Below are 21507 nucleotides of genomic sequence, written 5' to 3' on the forward strand. Positions count from 1 at the left end.
CGGCCCGGGTAAATTTAAAAAAATTAAAGTAAGGCCCGGCCCATGTACCCGGGCTGTAGGTCTATAATTATAATAAAAATAATTTTTTTACAAATTTTTTAACGAAAAAATTTTTTAACGAAAATATTTTATATTTTAATAATGATTTTTTTTTGCACCACCCTAGAGAAAATTTATGTGTGCAACCCTGATCCTACAAGTAAGTACTTTTTAAAAAGCTATACTGTTCACCATTTTAAAAGGATGATATATCGATAAGGGTATAAAATTAATAAAATACACATTTTGTCATTAAAATGATTTTTTCTTTATTCGCAAATAATTTCAAATATTATTTATTTTGTTTTTTTTTAAAATATTTTGTTCGATGCGTTACAGACAATTTCTAAAAAAAAATGAGAAAAATCAATAAATAGAAGGATTTAAAGTAAAAAATTGGAGGGGGGGGGGTATAATTTTTTTAAAATCGATAACGCTATATGACCACAATTGTTTTTAATATGAATGATGAAGAATATTAAATAGCCCTCCTATAAAAAGAGAAAAATTGATTTTTTTCAAATAATAAATAAATTCGCAAGATGGTATTACATAAAGAGTAATTGAGGGTAAGGGGGGGGGGAGTTGTATTAATACATTGTTAAAAGTTTTTTAAAGGAAATTGTAAACCATCTCATGGTCACTTTATAGGGAAGTTTTATTTTTTGGAGTTTGTGAATTGTAAAATTTACTAGAACCAAGTATTTGAAGCATTTCTAGGCTTGTATTGTATTATATAAACAGAAACATATTTTTTTAAACTTAATTCACCTCCTCAAAAATTAAATTGGTTTTCAAAAATGAAAAGGCAGGGACCTGCATGCCCGACCCTAAGCCTGGGTTGGGCCGTATCGTATTTTAATTATTTGAAATATACCCGGGCCAGGCCTAAATTAAATTTTACCCGGGTGAGCTTGAAAATAAGAACGGGCCGGGTCTTATATTTTAAAACCAAACATTTTAAATCGCCATCATTGGCTATAAAAATTATAACTAATTCTAATAAATTTAAAAAAAATCCGGGTCGGGCGTGAAAATATAAAACACAGGTCGGCCAAAAAAAATCAAGACGGGCTATGCAAATGGTACTACTAGCAGGCTTATAAAAAGTTTTTTTAAACAATATTTCAAAAAAAATTATTTAATTTACTTAAGTAAAAAATAAAAAAATTTGAGCACGTTTTTTAAATTTGATGAAATTATTATTTTGCTGGAAATGTATTTCATAGAAATCTTACTCTGTGATTTTTAGAAAATTTTCCTTTGAACTTAATACAATGTATATTGGTTTTTCCATATATGTTTTTATTAATTTTAAATGACTAAAAAGTTTACTGCAAAATTTCTGAAATTCATACAGTAAGTATTCTAAACATGCTGGAATACATTTCCACTAAAGTCGGATCTCACTCAACTGAAAAACACATTGACGCTAACAAATATAAGCCTATAATTATTTTATAATTTTTTTAAATAATAAATAAAGCCATCAGAGTAAATGTATTAATAATTTTGACCAAAATAACTACTTTTTGATTTTGACATTACCTCTCTCCCCAATACAAAAAAAATAGTCATTAAAATAATATATTTCTAATTTATTTATTTGTCCTGCTTTTGTAAAAAAAAAAATTTAAGTTCCCTAGGGGACATTTATATTTTGACCACTGAAAAATAATATACGTATCTATATAAAAAAATAACAAATAAATGATTAGACAAAAGAATTGAAAAATAATATATTTTTTACCAAAAAAAATGGTCGAGTTTATTTTCATAAAAAATCTACTATTGTAGTGAATATGCCCTAGCTTTTTGTCTATACATACTATTCCTTTTTAGCTAAAAAAAATTTTTTAACACTTCTTGTTTCAGCTAATTCTTGCTTGTACAAAAATGAGCGTTAAAAAATAGTACAAGATTTTTTCAGGTATAGATAAGTTATAGAACATGTTTAATTTTTGAAAAAAAATCCCTTTTATTAGCTAGGATTGAGCTAACGTGGTCAGGCTCAGTTAAAGAATTGGTCACTTTTGGAGGTTTCACTATAATATTTATTATATTAATAAAATTATAATCTTCCTCATATAAATGTTATTTTCACATAATTTTAATTCAAAATCAGTTTTTTTTGTTTTCGTTTTTTAAAAAATATTATTTACAATCATGAAAATGAAAAGAAGCTCATAAAATAACAAAAATAAATAAATAATAAAAATTTAATTTTTTTTTCGGTTTGTGGTTTTAAAATTTTTTTAATTTTTTTTTGTTATATTTTTATATATTATTTTTTTTAAAACAAAAATACTCAGGTATTCTTAAGGTATAGGAATTCTTATTCATATTCCATAGATATATTTATGCAAAAATGAATGTTTTTTAACAAAATTCCATAAAAATCACATAATTTTCATTACATTTCTCAATGCGTTATCAATGTTTCAATTTTTATTCCAAAAATATTACATACTCAGGATGGAAAAATTTTGTATTTAAACTTCGATTCCCTATGACGCGCCTGTTAAATTATAACAATATGGAGATCGATTAACCCCCCCCCCCCTAATAAAGACCAAAATACAAATAAAAAAAAAGTATGAATTTTTTAAAGCTTTGATTATATACTTAAAATGTAATTAAAAATTAAATGTAAGAAAATATCTTATATAAATAAGCATTATTATTGTATATATTGATTTTGCTTACCTTCTAAATTTTGCGAAAAACAAATTAATTTTTTAAAAAATATAGAATAATATTAGAGCTCAAACTTAATTGTTATTAATTTACTTCTTATGTCGATATTCTTCTTTACCTTCTATAATTAAATATTTTGTAAAATTTAATTACTCGTTTTTTAGCGAGAAATTTTGCTGACAAAAAAAAGAAAATAAGCGATTCAAGGAATGATGCCAAAATAATTGTCTTTTAATTTTCTTTCATTTTCACGATTATAGTCAAACAAGTTTAGGTACTTTTAGTGGTGTGTTGTGCTCGTGTAATATTTTATTATTTGTTTTTCTATTTTTTGTTTCTCAAATAATAGATTAGATTTGGGATAGAGAAATTGGGTCAAATTGAACTACAAATATCTGTTGCAAGGATATTTTTTTTCCGTTTACAATATTAAAAAGAATAACTTTAAAACTGAATTTAAAACTTTTATTAATTTTTTTATTGACTTAATTAAATGTTGAAATTTTATTAAAGAATTTATTAATCTTGAGAATATTAATTGTAGGATTATTAATGAAATGAATGAAACAATGGACTCTCATAAAAACGTAGACTCCGAATTCTCTAGTTCGCCGATAGCCAAAAATGAAAAAGATTTAGAAGCGGGGACCGAAAATAAGAATGACTTCAATTATAGGATTATTAACGAAATGAATGATACAACAGACCCTCATAAAAACATAGCCTCTGAATTCTCTAGTTTCCCGATTACCAAAAAGAAAAATCATTTAGAAACGAATGACCTCAAAAATATAAATTGTATTATTATTAACGAAATGAATGTTACAACCAACACTCATAAAAATATAGACTCTGATTCTAGATCGCCGATAGCCAAAAAGGAAAATCATTTGGAAACGGAGACCGTAAATAGGGATGACTTCAAAAACACGGGAAATAGTTTAATGCTACACACTGAAGCAACAACTACTATAGAAAATCTACCCTCTATCAACCACAATAACAACATAAGGAGTAGGCGGAGAAAGAGCGACATAACGCGCAAGTTTTTATGCCCGAAAGAAGCTCCACCCTTCAATGCCAAAGAGAGGGAAAACGAAGCTTTATTAACTGAACCTAAGGAAGGAGTTAATGGGGCGGAGGAAGAAAATGAACAATACTATATATCACCGCCATTAACGGATTATACCCATGCTTTTCGCGATGAACGGAATAAACACGAGGAGGACAAAGATGTAGAAAGTGAATATGATAATAATGGGGAATCATACAGTCATAGTGGGTGCGAAAGCTTGGAAGAGTTAAATTATGAAGAATTTAACGACAACACTCAAGACTTTGGAAGTGACGAAAAAGTAATGCACGATAAAACAAACATTTCTTCTTTCCTTTCTCCTTATAGTTTCGCCGCCCAGGGTGAAGACTTCAAGAATGGGTCTGTTAATTCCAATGGGTTCAACAATCAGAATTTAACAGTAAAAAACTAGATACATATATATATATATAATTAGGCGGGTTATAGTTTTGCTAATCAAACAAACATTTCAGAATTCATTGAATTAATATAAAATACATTAATTTTAATGTTTTATTTATATAAAAAATAGGAATTTTTTATTAAAAATAATATAAGATTTCAATTGTGTAGTATAGATTACAAAGTTATGATAATTCCAAATCTATAATTTAAAAATACTATTCGATATTTTATTATATATTATTACTATATGTTAGGCCTCTCACAAGCGAGGCTACTACAAGGCTTACACTAGGGAGCAACTTATGAAGGCTCTGGAAGCCGTTCAAACTGCTAAAATGAGTGGCGAACAAGCGGCAAAATTTTTCAAGGTAATTTCTATTACTAAAATGAATTATTATGAAATAAACTTGTACAAATAAAATTATTAGGTGCCTAGAAGTACTCTTCACCATCATTTGAGACCCATGCAATATTGGTGCGTCTACTGCCAAACGGATTTGAGATACAAAATAGAATGGAAAGAGCACATGACAACCCACAAGAAAAAAATTGGGGGAGCGAGTTTGGGCAATAATAACAATCATCAAATCAAAAATGAAATTCAAAGTAGCCACAGCGATGAATCCCCTGCGGCAGAGCTCAATGGTATTATAGCAGTGAACGACCAGAATACTACATCCAAATTGACCATCACCGATAATTTTGAGAACTACAATCCTGACCAACTGGAATTACCAAAGAACGCTCCCTCTACCAAGCCTTTTCCGTATCATTCAACTTCCAATAGCCTCCCAAAACTCAAATTTAATAGTGATGACGAAGGAGATAATTGTGTAGCAAGAAAGAGCCCGATGACCAAAGATAATGTAACTATAACATATCCAATATCACAACCAAACAAGTATCCTAATAGTTCGCCTTCGCCCGTGTCCTGCGCTACAAATTCTACCCTGTCTTACTACGGTAATTATAACGGGATTCAAAGCACAAATAATACCAAATCAAAACAAGTTATATTTAGTGATATTCAAAATAACCATTGTGATACCACGAATAAAGATAGGTTTGAAAAGTATTATGGCTCCCTCATGAGGACAGATAAAAGCAATTATCATGCCCGTTATTTGGTCGATGGAGAATCTTCTCTAGTCGATCAGATATATTATGGGACAACTTTAGTAAAGACGGTAAGAAAAGAAATATCGGTTATATACTTGATTTAAGTTTTTTTAACATTTGATGGATGTGTGAAGGGAGTATAAGGAAAATATAAGACTTTTTAGGACAACGATGATTTTTTAAGGAAGTGGGAGGAGTGTAATGAAAATATAAGACTTTTTAGGGCATCGGCATATTTAAAGGAGAAAATTATTTTTATTATACATTTTATTTAACAATTTAAAAAAAATTGTTAACAGGAACCAATTGATCGTCTTACAACATCAAAAAATCACTCAGATAATTACGAACCAAGTACGTATAGTTTATAAAAGAAAGTGATGATTTATATTGAAGAAAATACTACTTTTATTGCATAGATTCACCGATGCGACCTTTTTTTTTAGCCAATTACAACCGATATAAAATAAATGATTATATTATTTTTTTCCAAATCTCCATTTTGCCCTTATATTTTTTATTATCAATTTAAACCACCACATTCAATCATATTGAAGTAAGTCATTTTCTTTTATAAGTTGATTATTTCTTTTCGAAATAAAGAAAGAAACTTTCTTTAAAAATTATTGAAGGTTAATTCTCATTTTTGGGTATCGGTTAATTGAAAGTATCTGGGCATCTCTATTTTATTTAAATTTTATCATAAATGTTACACTCGAAATATAGAATAATGTTTAACTTAAACAACAACACTTATTCAGGGACCGACACTCTGCGAAATTACTTGATGAAAGGGAAATCCAATGAAGAAACTTCAGCGACGGGCATCTCTTTGAGAAAAAATGACAAGAGCATTCTTACTCAAGGCTTTGATAAAAAGTTCGAAAAAATAACATTATCTAGCGAACAACCATTGAGTCTAAGGAAGATTAGGAACGCACTCAACAATGATAATCACAAGCCAACGGAACACGTTTCTCCAGACTTTGTGTGTGCCTTGTGCGGTCTCGCTTTGGGTGATAAAAACGTGTTTTTAAACCATTTATTCGTGCACAATCAAATTTTTTTGGCCTCCCATGTAAACTCATTGGAAGGAGACAATAGCAGCGGGTATTCTATGGTTGGAGGTTCTTTATCTTCTAGCGACATGGTAAAAAACATTCAAAAAATGGGCTGTGATATCGTCACCAAGATGAATATGCTTTATGATGGGATAGACGATAAATTTTGGGGAAACCTTTTGGATCACGAATCATCTACGGATAATGCGGCCTCCCGTTTTAACAAAGAACCTTTCCCCGTACCAGTCGAATCGGCCCAAAGATTAGCATGCGATCAATGGAAATACAAAAAGAAGTTGGCTCTGAATAATTTTAACGATAAAAATAGTAATATGGCCTCTGACAACGAACTAACCAATAACTTTAATATCCTCAATAAAAATATGATCGAAAATGAGGTCGTTATGGCCGCATTATTTTCAGTGGCCTACAAATACACTGATATTAAAGGTGCTTCAAAATATTTTAAAATCCCGGAAGATAAACTTCAGGAATTTTACCAAACATTTAGCATGGGCAATATGACCAAATACGGTATAGGAGGAGAACTTGCACCTAATAATCAGTTCAATTATCTTGGTTTCGATAAAAATGTTTTTTCGCCCAAACAACCTTCCTACGTTTGTGATAAATCTTTAGGGTATTATGATAAACCGAACAATCCCGAACTGCAAAATTCTCATCCAGAAGATCGGATCATTAATAGCAATTTTATAAATAAAGTCGGTAATCTAAGCAACAAAGAATCAAACGAAACTTTGGACTCAGCCCATATGAAATTTGTGAATTCACACTCTTATAGAAACGATATAACAAAGAAACAGTCTAAATACACAAAATCTCAATTACAAAACATTACAACGGGAAGCAACGGCTATTCAATGATGGGTGGTTCTTCAACTTCTAGTGACACGGTAAAAAACATTCAGAAAATAGGGTGCGACATTGTTACCAAGATGAATACACTCTATGATGGGATAGACAATAAATTTTGGGGAAACCTTTTACAGCGTGAATCGTCTACAAATGATGTGGCTTACAACTTCGATAAGGATGTTTCCCCTCCGTTACCAGTCGAATCAGCTGAAAGATTATATGATCAATGGGTCAACAATAAGAAGTTGGCCCTAAATAATTTTAACGATAAAAATAGTAGTAATATGGCCTCGAACAACGAACTAACAAATAACCTTAAGCTCAATAATAATAATATGATCGAGAATGAGGTTGTTATGGCCGCGCTATTTTCCGTGGCCTATAAATACATTGATATAAAAGGTGCTTCCAAATATTTCAAAATTCCCGAAGATAAACTTCAGAAATATTACCAAACCTTTTGCATGGGTAATATGACGGAATTCGATATAGAAGAGCATGCTCCTAATAATCTGCTCAATAATCTAGGTTTCGATAAAACTATTTGCTCATTCAAACAACCACCCTACATATACAACAAATCTTTAAATTACTTAGAAAAAACGGACAACTCCGAGCTGGATTCTATTCCAAAAGATACTAACAATAATTTTGTTAATAAAGCAGGCAATAAAAGTTCAAGCGTTATTCCTAGCTTAGCCCATAAGAGATTTATGAATTCTCACTCTTCTAAAAAGGATATGGCCAAGAAACAATCATCCAAATACACAAAATCTCAATTAAAAAGCGCCATTTCAACAGTCATTCACGGCCAAAAAACGGTTGTACAGGCCTCAAAAATATATGGTATCCCATACAGGACACTTTATGACTATATAAGAAATTACAAGAGCACTCCGGACATATTTAACGATGACTTCGAAGAGGATTTTAATATTAAAAATGAGGAGGATAAAGTGGTAAAATATATTAATTCTGACATTCATTCCAACGAAAATACCGATCGTTTTTATGACCATAAAGGAGCCCCTACCGATAATAACCAGCTTTCCGAAAATATAAAGCATAACAACGTTGATAAAAATAATGACGTAGAAGAAAAATTACCTATGTTGAACAAGAACGAGCAATTTGTTTCGAGTTCTTCTAAAGGTGAAGAGCCAGATTTCATGACGCCGGAAGACGTGATTAACAATAACTGCGTATCTCCCAACAAGAGAAAAGCTAAATGGCCTTCTAAATTGCCTTCGACTACTATCATCAAAATGGAGGCTACTGAAGAACCTGATCAAAAAGTTACGCATCTCCCCTCAAGCGAAAATACGACTACTAGGAACGCCGATAATGTAAAATCGATTTCCACCGTCAATGCCAATATCCACAAGGAGATGGATGGTGATGGAATCGATGCCGAAAGCCATGATTTGAACCAAGATGTTGCCATAGGTAATGACCAGAGTTTAAACGGCGAGATTTGCAACAAAGTACTGTTCAAAAAGAAAAAATTTCCATGCCGCTCTTACCTGTACAAAAATATATCTAAAAGAGTTAAAATCAATCATGATACCAAAAGAACTGATTGATACACCATTATTAATTTAAACTATTTTCTACATTTTGTTGTAGATAGCCTTGATTTAAATTTACCTTTTTGGTTTTTTAATCACATAAAAAAAACAATGCATTTATTATGATATAAAATACTTATATAAAATTTTTAAAAACTCATTTTTTTTTCCTTAGTATTAATTTTCCTTACAATTAAAAGACATTTAAATCATTGAATTTTTTTTTCTTTTGTATATTTTCTTCGAAAGTAAATAAACCTTTCAAATGTGATAAGGGAAAAATGATTTTAACAGATTTTTTTAACCAATTTAACAAAAACCAAATATATTTTGCAATTTGAAAAAAAATTATTTATAATATTGTATTTGCATAAATTTTTATAACGACATTTATATTATAATACATAAATTAATAGTATAGAATATCAGGGATACATTTTTACTAAATTGAAAATTTTAAATAATTATGACAATCGAATTTATATCTTTTAATTATAATGAGAGGTCTTACTAAACCCACAACATGTATTAATAAAATATATAAATGTGAAATACAAGTAATCGGGGACAAATCAATAGCAATTTAACGTGACCGATAGGGGTAGGTTGTTTTTTTTATAAATTTTATTGGTGGGCTTTAGGCTAACTCTTTATTGGACTTTGAATTGGTTACCTTAAATTTCCCGGGAAACTATTAGGTTAAATTTCTCGGAAAATTTGGGAGGAAAAGTTGGAAATTTTCTTTTAAAAAAATAAGGTCAATATTGATTTTTTAAAATGTATTATTGAAAACTTTTAAGATGGAAACTATCACAGATCAGAACTTGAACATCAGCAATTTGTCATTTGCAGAAGTTGCTTTCCCCATAAACTGGAAATTTGCTCTTATAAAAACTAGTTTCCTGTTCTAATCAATTTTTTTAAAATCCTATTTCAAGATTTCGAATTATCAGAAAAAATATTAAATTATGCCATTTCCTGCAAATATTTTTATCTTTTACCATTTATCATTAAAACTATGCCTGCCCATTAGTGTACCCTACACGAAAATTTTTTTATTTCATCAAATAAATGATAAGATAAAATAAACTATTTTCTAATCTAAACCACAAATTTTAGAATCATCATCAGAAGATGCTAAATAATGAATAAATTTACAATTCTCAGAATTTAGCAAGTCTTTAGATTTTTTAACATCCAGATCCATGTCATGTGTAATAATTACATCCCCCTTTTTAACCATGGTACAAATATTTTTCATTCAAAAATTTGATTCAAATGGTAAAATTCATAGATATCATTGATATTATCTTTACCAATATACTATAAAACGCATAAAAAAATTAATAATATTCGACACTATGCATTTAATACCCGCTATTATATGGGTTTTTTTCATTTACTCCGTTTCAAGGAAATTTAAGTTTTGAATTTATATATTTTTATACATTTTATAATATATTATAGAAAAATAATTTAATTAATTTTAAAATAATAAATAATCGAGACATTCGCAATAATATCCATGTAATAAAACAAATATTTAAGATAGTGAAGTTTTTAAGTAAAAACTATTTTGACAAAGGTAAACCATAATGAAACACTTAGAAATCTTTAAAGTGAAACCTAAACCATGGAAATTTTCTTGAGACGATACAAATCATATCAAAAAATGATATAACACTTAAACATCATTCAGAAAAGGCTATTTTCAGAATCAAACGTGGAAAAGAAAAGTTAAAATTTCCAGATAAATCAAAATTCAAGGGAATCTCTAATAATTTTATATCAAAACTGTTAATAAGTTATTGATGATGTTTTAGGTAAAATTAAGAATTAAGGGAGATGGTAACAAACAATTTAGTTTGTAAGTAAATAGTACAAGAGCAGCTGGTCTTGGCGAAAACAATTTATCTGGCTAAAAGAGCTATGTCTCAAAAAGAAATGAGTAAAACAAGGTGGTAAGCCGTGAAAAATACCTTAGATTGTTATATGATAAAACAACCTTACTCCCGATCTCTATAAGGTAAAAACAAACCTTATCGGTAGCTAATTCGTTGATTGAGAATCTGTGCAAATTCAAAAACGACTTTGATTTTTCTGAAATAATAGGGCGGCTCTAAATACATTTAAACTAAAAATTTGAAAGATTTATAAGCTTGGAAAATGATCGAAGATGCTAAATAAAATAAAGCCATAAAAATGGCTACAACTTTAAATGAAAATATTACTGATTTAAAGCTGCTAGATAAAATATAGATAATGAAATGCTAAAAACTAGAATAAGTCTAACAAGGTGGATGTAGATCAATGCAAAGATGTAGGTTCAAAAATCAGATAAATCTCTTATTTTTAAAGTATTTCGTCATATGCTTGCTCAAATTATTAATAGTTTAAATCGAAAGATTTTCGGTGAATAAAGGGCTTATACTTGTTGTATCTGTTGATATATAATTGACATTTATGGACGTTTTCCAATTGATTCGAATAAGATATATAACATATTATTATCTTTGTGATCATGTCAGGGGCGGACTGGCGACGCTAGGGCCTCGTGGGCATTTTTTTATAGGGGCCTCATTTATATGGGGGCATCGCCCCCATACCTCCATTTTTGCGGGCTCTCGGCCCGCTTTTGCCCGGGTTCCCTTATATGGCTTCTTCGATTTACATGATTTTTATTAATTATTATTTTTGAGAATAAGTTCAAAAGATTTACATTTTTAGGAAGAAAAGGAATAGTATTTATACGATAATCATATAATTTATTTTTTAAAAATGCACATCTAAATTCATATTCACTTCCAAAATAAAATAATATTCATGGCACATATATATTTATATTAGATTTATAACGATATTGCACTATAAAATCAAATCATACATCACATGTTAAATATAAAAAAAATACATACTCAATATATCAAATCAATTAATTTTACTTATTGCAGTTATACAATATTACAGCGTATAAAATTGCTACACTTATAAAATCAGGCACCGATCATATTGTAAGTAGATATTAATAAAATTCAAATAAAAAAGGAAATGTATAATTTTTACGTTAATAAATCTCTCAAACTTTGAACCTTTGCGCAAATATACAAGAATATCTTATAGTTCAATCTGCGCTAAGTTCTCATTCAACTGACATCATTAAAACGCTTCTAATTTTTCTTGGTCAATATTAGCTCTCAGCTTATTTTTATAATTTTTAATTTACTAAATGTTTTCTCGCAATTAACCTGCGTAAATGACAAAGTTAAAATGTATTCATATGCCAATAAATTAGTGTCACTTGTATGCATATTGCATCTTTTAAAAATTTAATACACGCATATTAAACACTTGTTACATTTATTATCACACTCTGAGTTATTACCATATTGTAATATTCCATCTTCTTCATTTGACTCTTCACTTGTTCATCCGATCATCGTCCGTTTCATTTAATTCTGCTACCATATCTTTGAATACACTGGAAAATGAACATTATTCGTTACGCAATTTAACACGCAATATATATATATCTTTACTATTTATTTCATCAAGATAGAAATCCTGAAACCCCTACTTCCCAACCTCATAGGATTTTTTATACATTTTAAGAGGAAATTAAAAATTATTCTATCTGCTGAATATCCTCAGCAATATAAGATTTGCAATCTAAATTTTAAATAGTTAAATATTTTAAAAGGGGGTATGTCATTAAATTATTTTTCTGGCATCCCCTTCTTTTAGAGCCTAGCATAACATCCTTTTAAAAATTAAAAATACGTATTTTTAATTTTTAAGAGGATATTAAAAATTATTCTATCTGCTGAATATCCTCATATGTCTAGGATGCAAATATTGCACATTCAAAATAAACTCTCAATTCGCAGAGAGCCGATCCGACAAGCTGTTCATAATTTGATCAATTATAGGACGAAATACTACGAACCTATAAAGATCAATCGATTCTTGAGGACGTTTATCTTGACATTTGTCACTATATATTCTCTTCGCTCGTCCTATTCGATTTTTTGGCAAACCATTCTGTACCCTGATACTCTCCTGGAGCTTTAAATATTTAAGTGTTTCATTTAAATTAGAAGCCATTTTATTGCTTTATTTTGAATCGATGTAATAATCGATGATACAGAAGATTTAGCATCTTCTATCATTTTCCATGCTGACAAAGTACCTAATTTTTTAGTTTGAATATGACAGTGGCCAAATATGATTATGGTTATATATTTGTTTACTGATAGAAAAATACCAAATATGCAATATTTGTTAGAAGAAATAAATATCTATGGTTTTCTGAACTTTGAAGAAAGTTTCATAATTAGAAAATGTATTCAATCACAAATTATGTAATGAATTGTCTTCATTTGCCAGAATTTACAAAGATTTAGTAGCCAGTTAATAATATAATTTTTAATAGTGAGAGTCAACGTTGAAATAATATAAGATAATAAATAACCAGGGGGCATGTTACTCAATAATAGTCAACGATAACAATTATGAAATAAATGGCTAAGTTACCATCCTCACCTTAAAAAAAGCGAATGTACCTTTATTTAGAACATGTAACAGTTACAAAACAAGGGCAATTTGACATAAAGACGGCTGTTGTCATTATCTTGTTTCTTTTCCTCTTATGAAACATTATTGATATTTTTGTTATATCGTTTTCTTGGAAATAATTAATTCCAAAATTATCTTTATAATTTCTATTATTATATATAAATTTCCTCTGTATAAATCATAAATACACTTTCTAAGCTAGGTAATTAATTTAGAAGAGAATTTTATAAAATTTTAAATCCAAAATTATAAATTAGATAAAATAATAATTAATTTAGACAGATAGTAACACTCGTACATCTACGATTTCCCTTCTTAGCAACTTTTCTATCTCGTTCGTTTGGTTCGATTAACTCCTTCCTACTTTCCTCGCTGACTTCATCCTCCAAAGAAACTCAATCCCTCAATTGGTTCGTATGCTTACGAAGTACAGGTTTGACTACCTTTGTTAGATTTTGGGAAATGTGTTTAATTGAGTTTTTATATTATAAATTATAGTTATATTTTTGATATCTTGACATGTGTCAATAAAATACGATCTGTTATCAAAAAAATTAAATTAACCCTACCTAATTCAATCTCTCAAACCTTCAATTAACGACCAACCCTATCATCCCCTATGTCTATACACTTAAATCCTACTCCTTAATTAAATCATAATTTTTGGTCTTATTATAAATGTTAGAATTAGTATGTAAATGTCTCGTTTAACTCCATAAAATGGGCCCCAGACCCCCAATTTTATTGATTAGGACGGTCTGATCGAAACCAATATTAATAATTTTCGAGAAAATTGGATCGGCTGATATTATTTAGAACCCTATCAATTTGATTTTTTTTAATGATAAAATATTAGCATAATAATATTTTGTTTTTGCACATCCATTTTTATAAATTTTGTTTATTTTTATAAGAATGTTGGATAGGATTGTATAAAGAACAAAAACTTCTTTTCAAATATAAAAAACGAAAAAAATAATGCATTAATGAAATTTTGAAACACAATTATTTCTTCCATATTTAATCGATTACACATTGTTTGCACTAAGATTGTATATAAAATGAATTCTAAAAAAAATATTTAATTCCTTCTAAGTTCTAACATAAACCTTGACTTACCAGATTAAATATGGGATCAGTTTTTAAAAATATTTCAATATCGGATCTTTAAAAAATTACAAATTTGGTAGCACTAATTAAAAATATTTTTAATAAATTTTTCTGATTGGATAGATTTTCTATAAAAAAATATTTTTAAATGCAAAATACTTTCGTATCATTTTTTGAATAATTAATGTCCAAAGCATTACTTTTGCATGTATAAATCTAGTGGCGCAGCCAACATCTATTTAAGGGGGGGGGGCTTTAAGTATAAAGGAATTTACGATTAAAAAGCGAGAGAAGGCATTCATTCGGAAAATTTTATGGTATGAAATTATTTTAATCCGGTTGGTAAAAAGTAAGAAAAAACATTTCTAGCAAAATAATAAAAAAATTGGCATTTAATCAGAATGGAGAATATATAAGTTCTAAATATCTGGTTTGTATTAATATTTGTGTTGTTAAAGTAACTTTTGAAAAATAACTGCAACTAGATATATTTTAAAAATTATAACTAGTTATATTTTATGAAATATAATTGTCAAAAGTAAGGAGTTACTTTAAAAAATATGTATGTATAAATCTAAATATAATATTCAAATAATTAATTTTATTTTGATAAATTAATTTTAAATTAAATTTATTAATTTAAAATTTTGTTTAAATGTTTGATTTGTTCGAAAAGAATATGCAACAATAATATAATTTCCCGTCCAAATAGATTTGCTTTTCTTAAATTGTTGCATTGCTGAGTTTCATAATCTTCTAACCAAATCACCTATTTTTAATAATATATTTCTTTACAAATTTAGCACAATATATTACATATCTTTTGCCCTCAAGTTGCTGGGAATATTTTCTGGAATTTCATATCATAAGTAATAATTGTATTTTTTCTAAAATTACTTAGATAATAAAACTTTGTTTAAGGAAAGACAAAGACTTAGATATTTTAGAATTAAATAATTTTTGTATAAAATATCAAATTAGTAATCATTACTTACTAATAAGGAAAGACAAAATTTATGAAAGAAAAACAAAATATTATAATGCAGATATCAAATATCATTTCCTTCAACAAGAGATTAATCAAATACCCTTCATTCTATAATTTAATTTTTTTGATATTAGGGAATTATTTAGGATACTTTTGTCCTGGTCCTCTTGTCTAGGATTTTTTCTTCTACTACCTTCCCGGGCATCGAAGATGTTTTTGTCATACATTAAACATAGTGGCAACACAAGATGTTAACAAAATACTTTTAAACAATGAGGAGTAAAAGTGTATAACTTTGTTATATCCATATGCCAACCATCAGCCGAACTAATAAAAAGATATTACATTCTCAATTGTCGTATCCCGTTATAACAAGATGGGGTTCTTTTTATAAATCTCTGGCTAAAATATTATCATTTTTAAATGAAGTGCATATGGAATTTGATTTATTATGTGATCAATTAAAATTGTGTACATTACATAATCGTGATTTTATATATTGTAGTGTAAATTTAAATTAATGTCTTATAAAAAATTTATAATTTAAAAATTAGATTATACAACCATGGCCAAAGCTATTGATATACTTGAAGGTGAAAAATACATGTAACTAGGTTATTATACCCCATCAATAATACATAAACTTATGTCTGGAAGATTTGCAAGGGTTGAAATATTGTCAACCTTTTAAGGATGCTATATTTGCTAGTATTAAAAAAGTTAACTTAAATTAAATAATTATATATAAATTAATAATATACTTTTATAGGTTTAATGATCTTTATGATAATGATAAAATTATTGCTGCAATTCTTCATCCTATTTAAAACTGAATGGCCTTGGATAAGGCAAGAAAGGAATAGAGCAAAAAAGAAGGAAATTTTAAGTTTAATAAATACTCTAATACCTCAAGGTGAATTAGACAAATGAATCATGTCCAAAACCAACATCATTTGATGTAGTTGGATTTTTTAACTTAAAGTGATAAATATTGTTGATAATGAATATGTAGAAAATTTTATAAAATCCAATAACACATTATCTTTATATGATGATTTCCCCCCAAAAAATTACTTTTTATTAAATATAATGTCCTTATATCAAGCGGCAGAGGGTTTATTTATAGGGAAGCTCATATATTTTTATTTCAATGCAAATATATATATTCTATTTTCCGATATTTTTTTCGGTTTAATTATTTTTTTATATAAATAAATTGTACATTTTTTAAAATAATTTATAATTTTGTATATCCTAAATTTTTTTATATTAAATAAATGCGTTATATGATTGATATATAAAGTAACTAGTTACTTTTCACATATAACCAGTAATGTTTTAAAAGTAACTTCTAACAATACCAATATTTAGTGCCTTATTAATTCTTCTATCAATTTCACCGACCACAAAAATTTACCCTAATTGTGAGCTCAAAAAACTATATCCTGCGCGCACTTCTGCATGTACAGGGAGGGGGGGGGGGGTAGGAAAAAAACGTCTAAATATAAAAAGTAATGCATCGCCTATAACTCCGGTCTAATAAATCCCTAGTCTCCCTTAATAATTAGTAACGAATGGAATAATTTTATTCGAATTTGTTATATTTTTTAAAGTAGCTTCCTAAGTTACTTCATCGGCTGATTTTAGTGTTAAATTTATTTTTCGAACATCACAGGAAACAGGTGGTTTTTTTAAAAATTACCCGTTATATTTTAATTATAAAAGACTATCATTTATTTCTCACAGAATTATTATTAGAAAACTTGCTTTTATACCATCCATCTCTATTTTAGATATTTAAAATTAATCTATACTAGATTTGTAAAATAAATTTATAAAGGTTTATTTTACATTTATTGGAATAAAATTTGATCTTTTCGTAATGAATTAGGATTTAAATATCCGGTATAAAATAGGGATACATCATATACGGAATGTACGGTATAATAATAATTTTAGCTGAGGTAATAATATTTTCCTAAGACTTTTTAAATAATTTTTGAGTTTCGGTATTCATTAAAGTAATTTTTTCCCCAAAAAACATAAAACGATATAAATTAGTTTAAAATTTCAAAATTTAATCAATATAATAATTAAAATTTATGCGTAATTATGAGAGTTCTACCTTTGAAAATTGGCTCCAGATCGAAATGACCTCCATTAAAGCACGCTCAATAACCGACCATTAATTAAATAATATTTTTAGTTTTGCGCAAAATAAAGTTTCTCTGGTAACTTTCTTTTTAAAACTTCACTTTCAATTATAAGTAAGATAAAGAATTATCTATAATAAATTATCAATTGTGTCCTTTTTACTATCAGATTTCAATTAAAAATCAGTTCATAACGGTGTTGATTTTTTATTGCTTTTATTAGCTAATATATATAAAAATGAATGAATTTGGAACCAGAGTCCGGATATTGTGTCATTTTTACAAATGACAACAGATTTAATAATCTTTCGTCCGAGCCTTATGTATATCATCGCATCCATGATCCAAATTTCATCCATTTTAAATCGGTGTCCCAAAATTGTTTCTTAGTAGATATGTGAATGTCGAGTGAAATAATAAAATTTGCAGTTATTTCTCAAAAATATATTTAAACATTTATCTATGATCAAACATGATAATTATCTAATTCAGATGCAATAAGAAAATTTTTGCATATATGTGGCGTGATTTATTTTCATTAATAAAAAGTAACTAATTTGGTGTATTGTAAAAAATATATATAGAACAATTTAAAGATTAAACCTCGCGAAAATTAACGTAATTATATAAACACACTGTGATGGTTTGTTGGTGCCATGGAAAAATACTGCTATCCTTCTTTAAATTTTGGCGAAAAATTACTATTTTATATATACGTACTAAAAAAATATGTATAGTATATTCTATGGTTAAATGTAAAATATGCAATCAAATGGTTCAAAAAAAATTATAAATCAAAATGATTTAAAGGTAAGTATTAAAAATTGTAAAAAAATAAAATATAAAAAGCGAGCGGTAATATTCTAAAACATAATTATATAACCGAACTATATAACCTACATATAATCTTGCTAATAATGAATATATAATATAAACAGATAAAATTGTAATATATTTTCCGAAAATTTTAAAATATATACTTAATGTATATAACAAACATGTTAGCCCGACGGCATTTGATTTTAGCCAGATGATATCTACGTTTGAGACTAAATAAGATAATAATTAATGAAAATTCTAAGCGCTTTACAGAATATAATAAATATTGTAAAATGTATAGCGAGGGTTGTACTAAATATTATTCAATAAATTTAACATTAATAGTAAGATATGCGACATAATAAACTTTCCAAAAATTTATCTTCGAGCTGAAGGATGAGCCTCGCGCCCAGATTTTGCGGAGTAATTAGCGTGATGACGTGAATTACGCGAAGCGGACTCGTCCACACTACCCGCATATGCAGCACCTTTTTCTGCGCCCCGACGATTGTTAGTCGAGGTTGGAGAGGGACGTCTAGCGTCGCGAGGGTTGCTCTTAAGTTTTTGGGCTAATGGCGAAGTCGCCATGGGTCCACGACGATATTCCGACCGATATGGGGGTGAAGCACTATTGGAGCGAGAGGGAGAACGGACCACTGGTGGGGGCGGCGGATATAGAGACCGCAAGTACCTTTCATAGTCTTCGCGAGGGGGTGGGCTGGAGTACCCCGGTGAATAAGGTCGACGGGGCTTACAATCGTAACTGAAGTGAATAGTAGTGGTTAAAAAATGGAGGTTTATTTAATAGTATTAAATAATCAAAATTATCTTACTTTTATGCTATATGATAAAGAAATAAAAATGTGCTAGGGCCATGTAGGCTTAACGAAAAATAATCCCCTTATACTTATTTGATACCAAATTTACGAAATGTATAATAAAAAATTAAATTATTAATACGAATTATTCCTATGATATATATAGAACCCTGCAAATAAAAATAATCATATCCTGCCATTTATATTGTTTGAACTTCAGCCCCAAATTTTTAATTGAAAGAATATTTAATCAAATGCATTTTAAAGTATCAATATAAAAGTCACTAATTTCTTTGACCTAATTCCTGAAAAATTCTATTGAACATTGAATAGTAATCATTATTATCCATGTAACTTCCTAAATATTTTTAATCCAGGGACAGACCTAAGACCCGAATTTTTCAAGCCCTCCTCCAGGCTTAGTTGCAGCTCTCATTCCTGAGAAAATCTATTAATTGAAGCGAACTTATTTCGATGTAACCTTTTAGATTTTTAATCCCGGGCTCGGCCCGAGACCTGAATTTTAAAAAAAATTAGGCTCAAACCCGCCTTGGGGCTTATATGCAGTTCTCGTTTAATGTAACAAATTTAAAAGATTGCAATTGCATTATAGTAGACTAAAAAAGGATAAAACAAAACAAATTTGATTTTCAATAAAATTCAAGACTTCCAATTAACTCTATTTATTTTATATTATATTGCATAAGATAAGCTATCTTATCAGGTCATTTGTCAAATGAGTGAGAAAGTTTAGATTTTCGGCCGACCCTTTTTAACTTTGATTAAAATTTGTAGGCAGGTCATACATGTTCTAATTAGATTAAGAACGAAATTTTAATTGGTAAATATATGAGAATAAAAATAACCTTTTTACTCTATCACTGTTAAATAATAATTATTATTAAAAAACCAGTTTGAAATTCACAAAAGGTCTGTTAATCGTTTTATATTCATTTAGTAATATCAATATCTAATATAATGTGTATTAAAATTTTTTTATCAATATACATGATATTTATCGGGCCTAATTTTTCAAGCCCGACCCGATCCAAAATTTTTTTTAAAAAAATCCTGCCAGACCCGAACCTAAACAAATTTTTTTTATTTGTCCACCTAGCTCGGTCCGAATTTATTTAAATATAGAAAAATTTAATATTTTTTTTGATTGTAAAAAAAATATTCTACAAATAAAAAATATTAGAGCCTTATCCTGCAAGAATTTTATATCAATTAATTTGACAAAATTTAATGACATATTTAAAAATTTAAGCCCGACCCGGCCCGAAATTTTAAAAAATATTAGGCCTAACCCAGCCCAAAATAGTTTTTTTTAAAGATACGGCCTGAATCCGAATACGGGCCATAATTTGCAGGTCTCTAATCACTCATAAATCAATTATAATGCCTTAAAATGGTCTTCAAGTTTGTGGAGTAATTAATTACATAATTTCAATTCCTTTTTTGTAATTAATAGCTAAACTATATAATAACATTTATAATTCTTTTTCCTAAATTTAATTATAGAAAACACTTAAAATCCTGATAAAATCAATTGTTTACTCGTTTGATGATTCAGTAGATTTTTTTCTAAATATAAAAGGATATTTTCTCTAAAAAAAGATCAGGAACTAAAGATTAATATTTAGATATACCTTCATCTGTTTTAAGAAATTTCCTTTATGATTTGATGGCAAAGTGCACAAGCACCGCTTGTGGTTTTATCATTTTTATTAGTTATTTGTAAAAATTGAGACTGAAAATTGACTATTTCAATTTATCTTCTAGTTAATGTGAAATTATAGTAGACATGCAATTATCGGAGTTATCGTCAGAGTCCAAGGTAAAAATAAAGGATTCAGAATCACTCAGTACGTTCTCACCAAAAATATAAATGTATGATTGCAATATTAGGTTTATCATAAAAAATTAATTTAATTTTAGAGAGGAATTAGTAATGAAATTGTAATTATAACTATTTACTATTAATGATAGGCTTGAAATGTAATTGTAATTATAACTATTTATTATTAATTTAAGGTTTGAAATGTAATTTATTATAATTACTAATCCCTTTTTTCAAAGTAAAATTGATTACGCCTATAAATTACAAAAAAATAATTGTAATTATGGAATTAATTAATGCCTAAACCTTGATTTTTTTTATGGAATAATAAATTAACAGAAAAGGCTTCAAGACCATGATAAAG

General features: G+C 28.1%; 2 protein-coding genes and 1 long non-coding RNA gene across 5 annotated transcripts in view; 2 read left to right on the forward strand and 1 right to left on the reverse strand.

The window, feature by feature from the left end:
- Positions 1–9278, forward strand: part of LOC135922547 (uncharacterized) — a 43946-nt gene extending 34668 nt beyond the window's left edge. The window contains exons 1-6 of one of the 3 annotated variants that reach the window (XM_065456933.1): positions 2304–2633; positions 3281–4211; positions 4471–4584; positions 4645–5403; positions 5635–5689; positions 6097–9278. In XM_065456933.1, coding sequence (XP_065313005.1) covers positions 3294–4211; positions 4471–4584; positions 4645–5403; positions 5635–5689; positions 6097–8855 — 4605 coding nt within the window. In that variant the 5' untranslated portion in view covers positions 2304–2633; positions 3281–3293 and the 3' untranslated portion in view covers positions 8856–9278. Of the gene's footprint in view, positions 1–2303; positions 2634–3280; positions 4212–4470; positions 4585–4644; positions 5404–5634; positions 5690–6096 lie in introns of those variants that run through there. The other 2 variants (XM_065456936.1, XM_065456934.1) reach the window with 2 other exon arrangements.
- Positions 9279–13696: 4418 nt separating this feature from the next.
- LOC135922199 (uncharacterized) lies at positions 13697–16767 on the forward strand. Its single transcript, XR_010570778.1, has 3 exons — positions 13697–13845; positions 16065–16229; positions 16280–16767. It is a non-coding gene; the product is annotated as an uncharacterized LOC135922199 (long non-coding RNA).
- A 1406-nt stretch (positions 16768–18173) lies between these two features.
- LOC135922548 (uncharacterized) overlaps positions 18174–21507 on the reverse strand; it is a 46503-nt gene continuing 43169 nt past the window's right edge. The window contains exon 3 of the mRNA XM_065456937.1: positions 18174–19245. Coding sequence (XP_065313009.1) covers positions 18861–19245 — 385 coding nt within the window. The 3' untranslated portion in view covers positions 18174–18860. The remainder of the gene's footprint in view (positions 19246–21507) is intronic.

Source organism: Gordionus sp. m RMFG-2023, chromosome 1 (genome assembly GCF_954871325.1).
Source record: "Gordionus sp. m RMFG-2023 chromosome 1, tfGorSpeb1-WG-v2, whole genome shotgun sequence".
Lineage (NCBI taxonomy): Eukaryota > Metazoa > Nematomorpha > Gordioida > Chordodea > Parachordodidae > Gordionus > Gordionus sp. m RMFG-2023.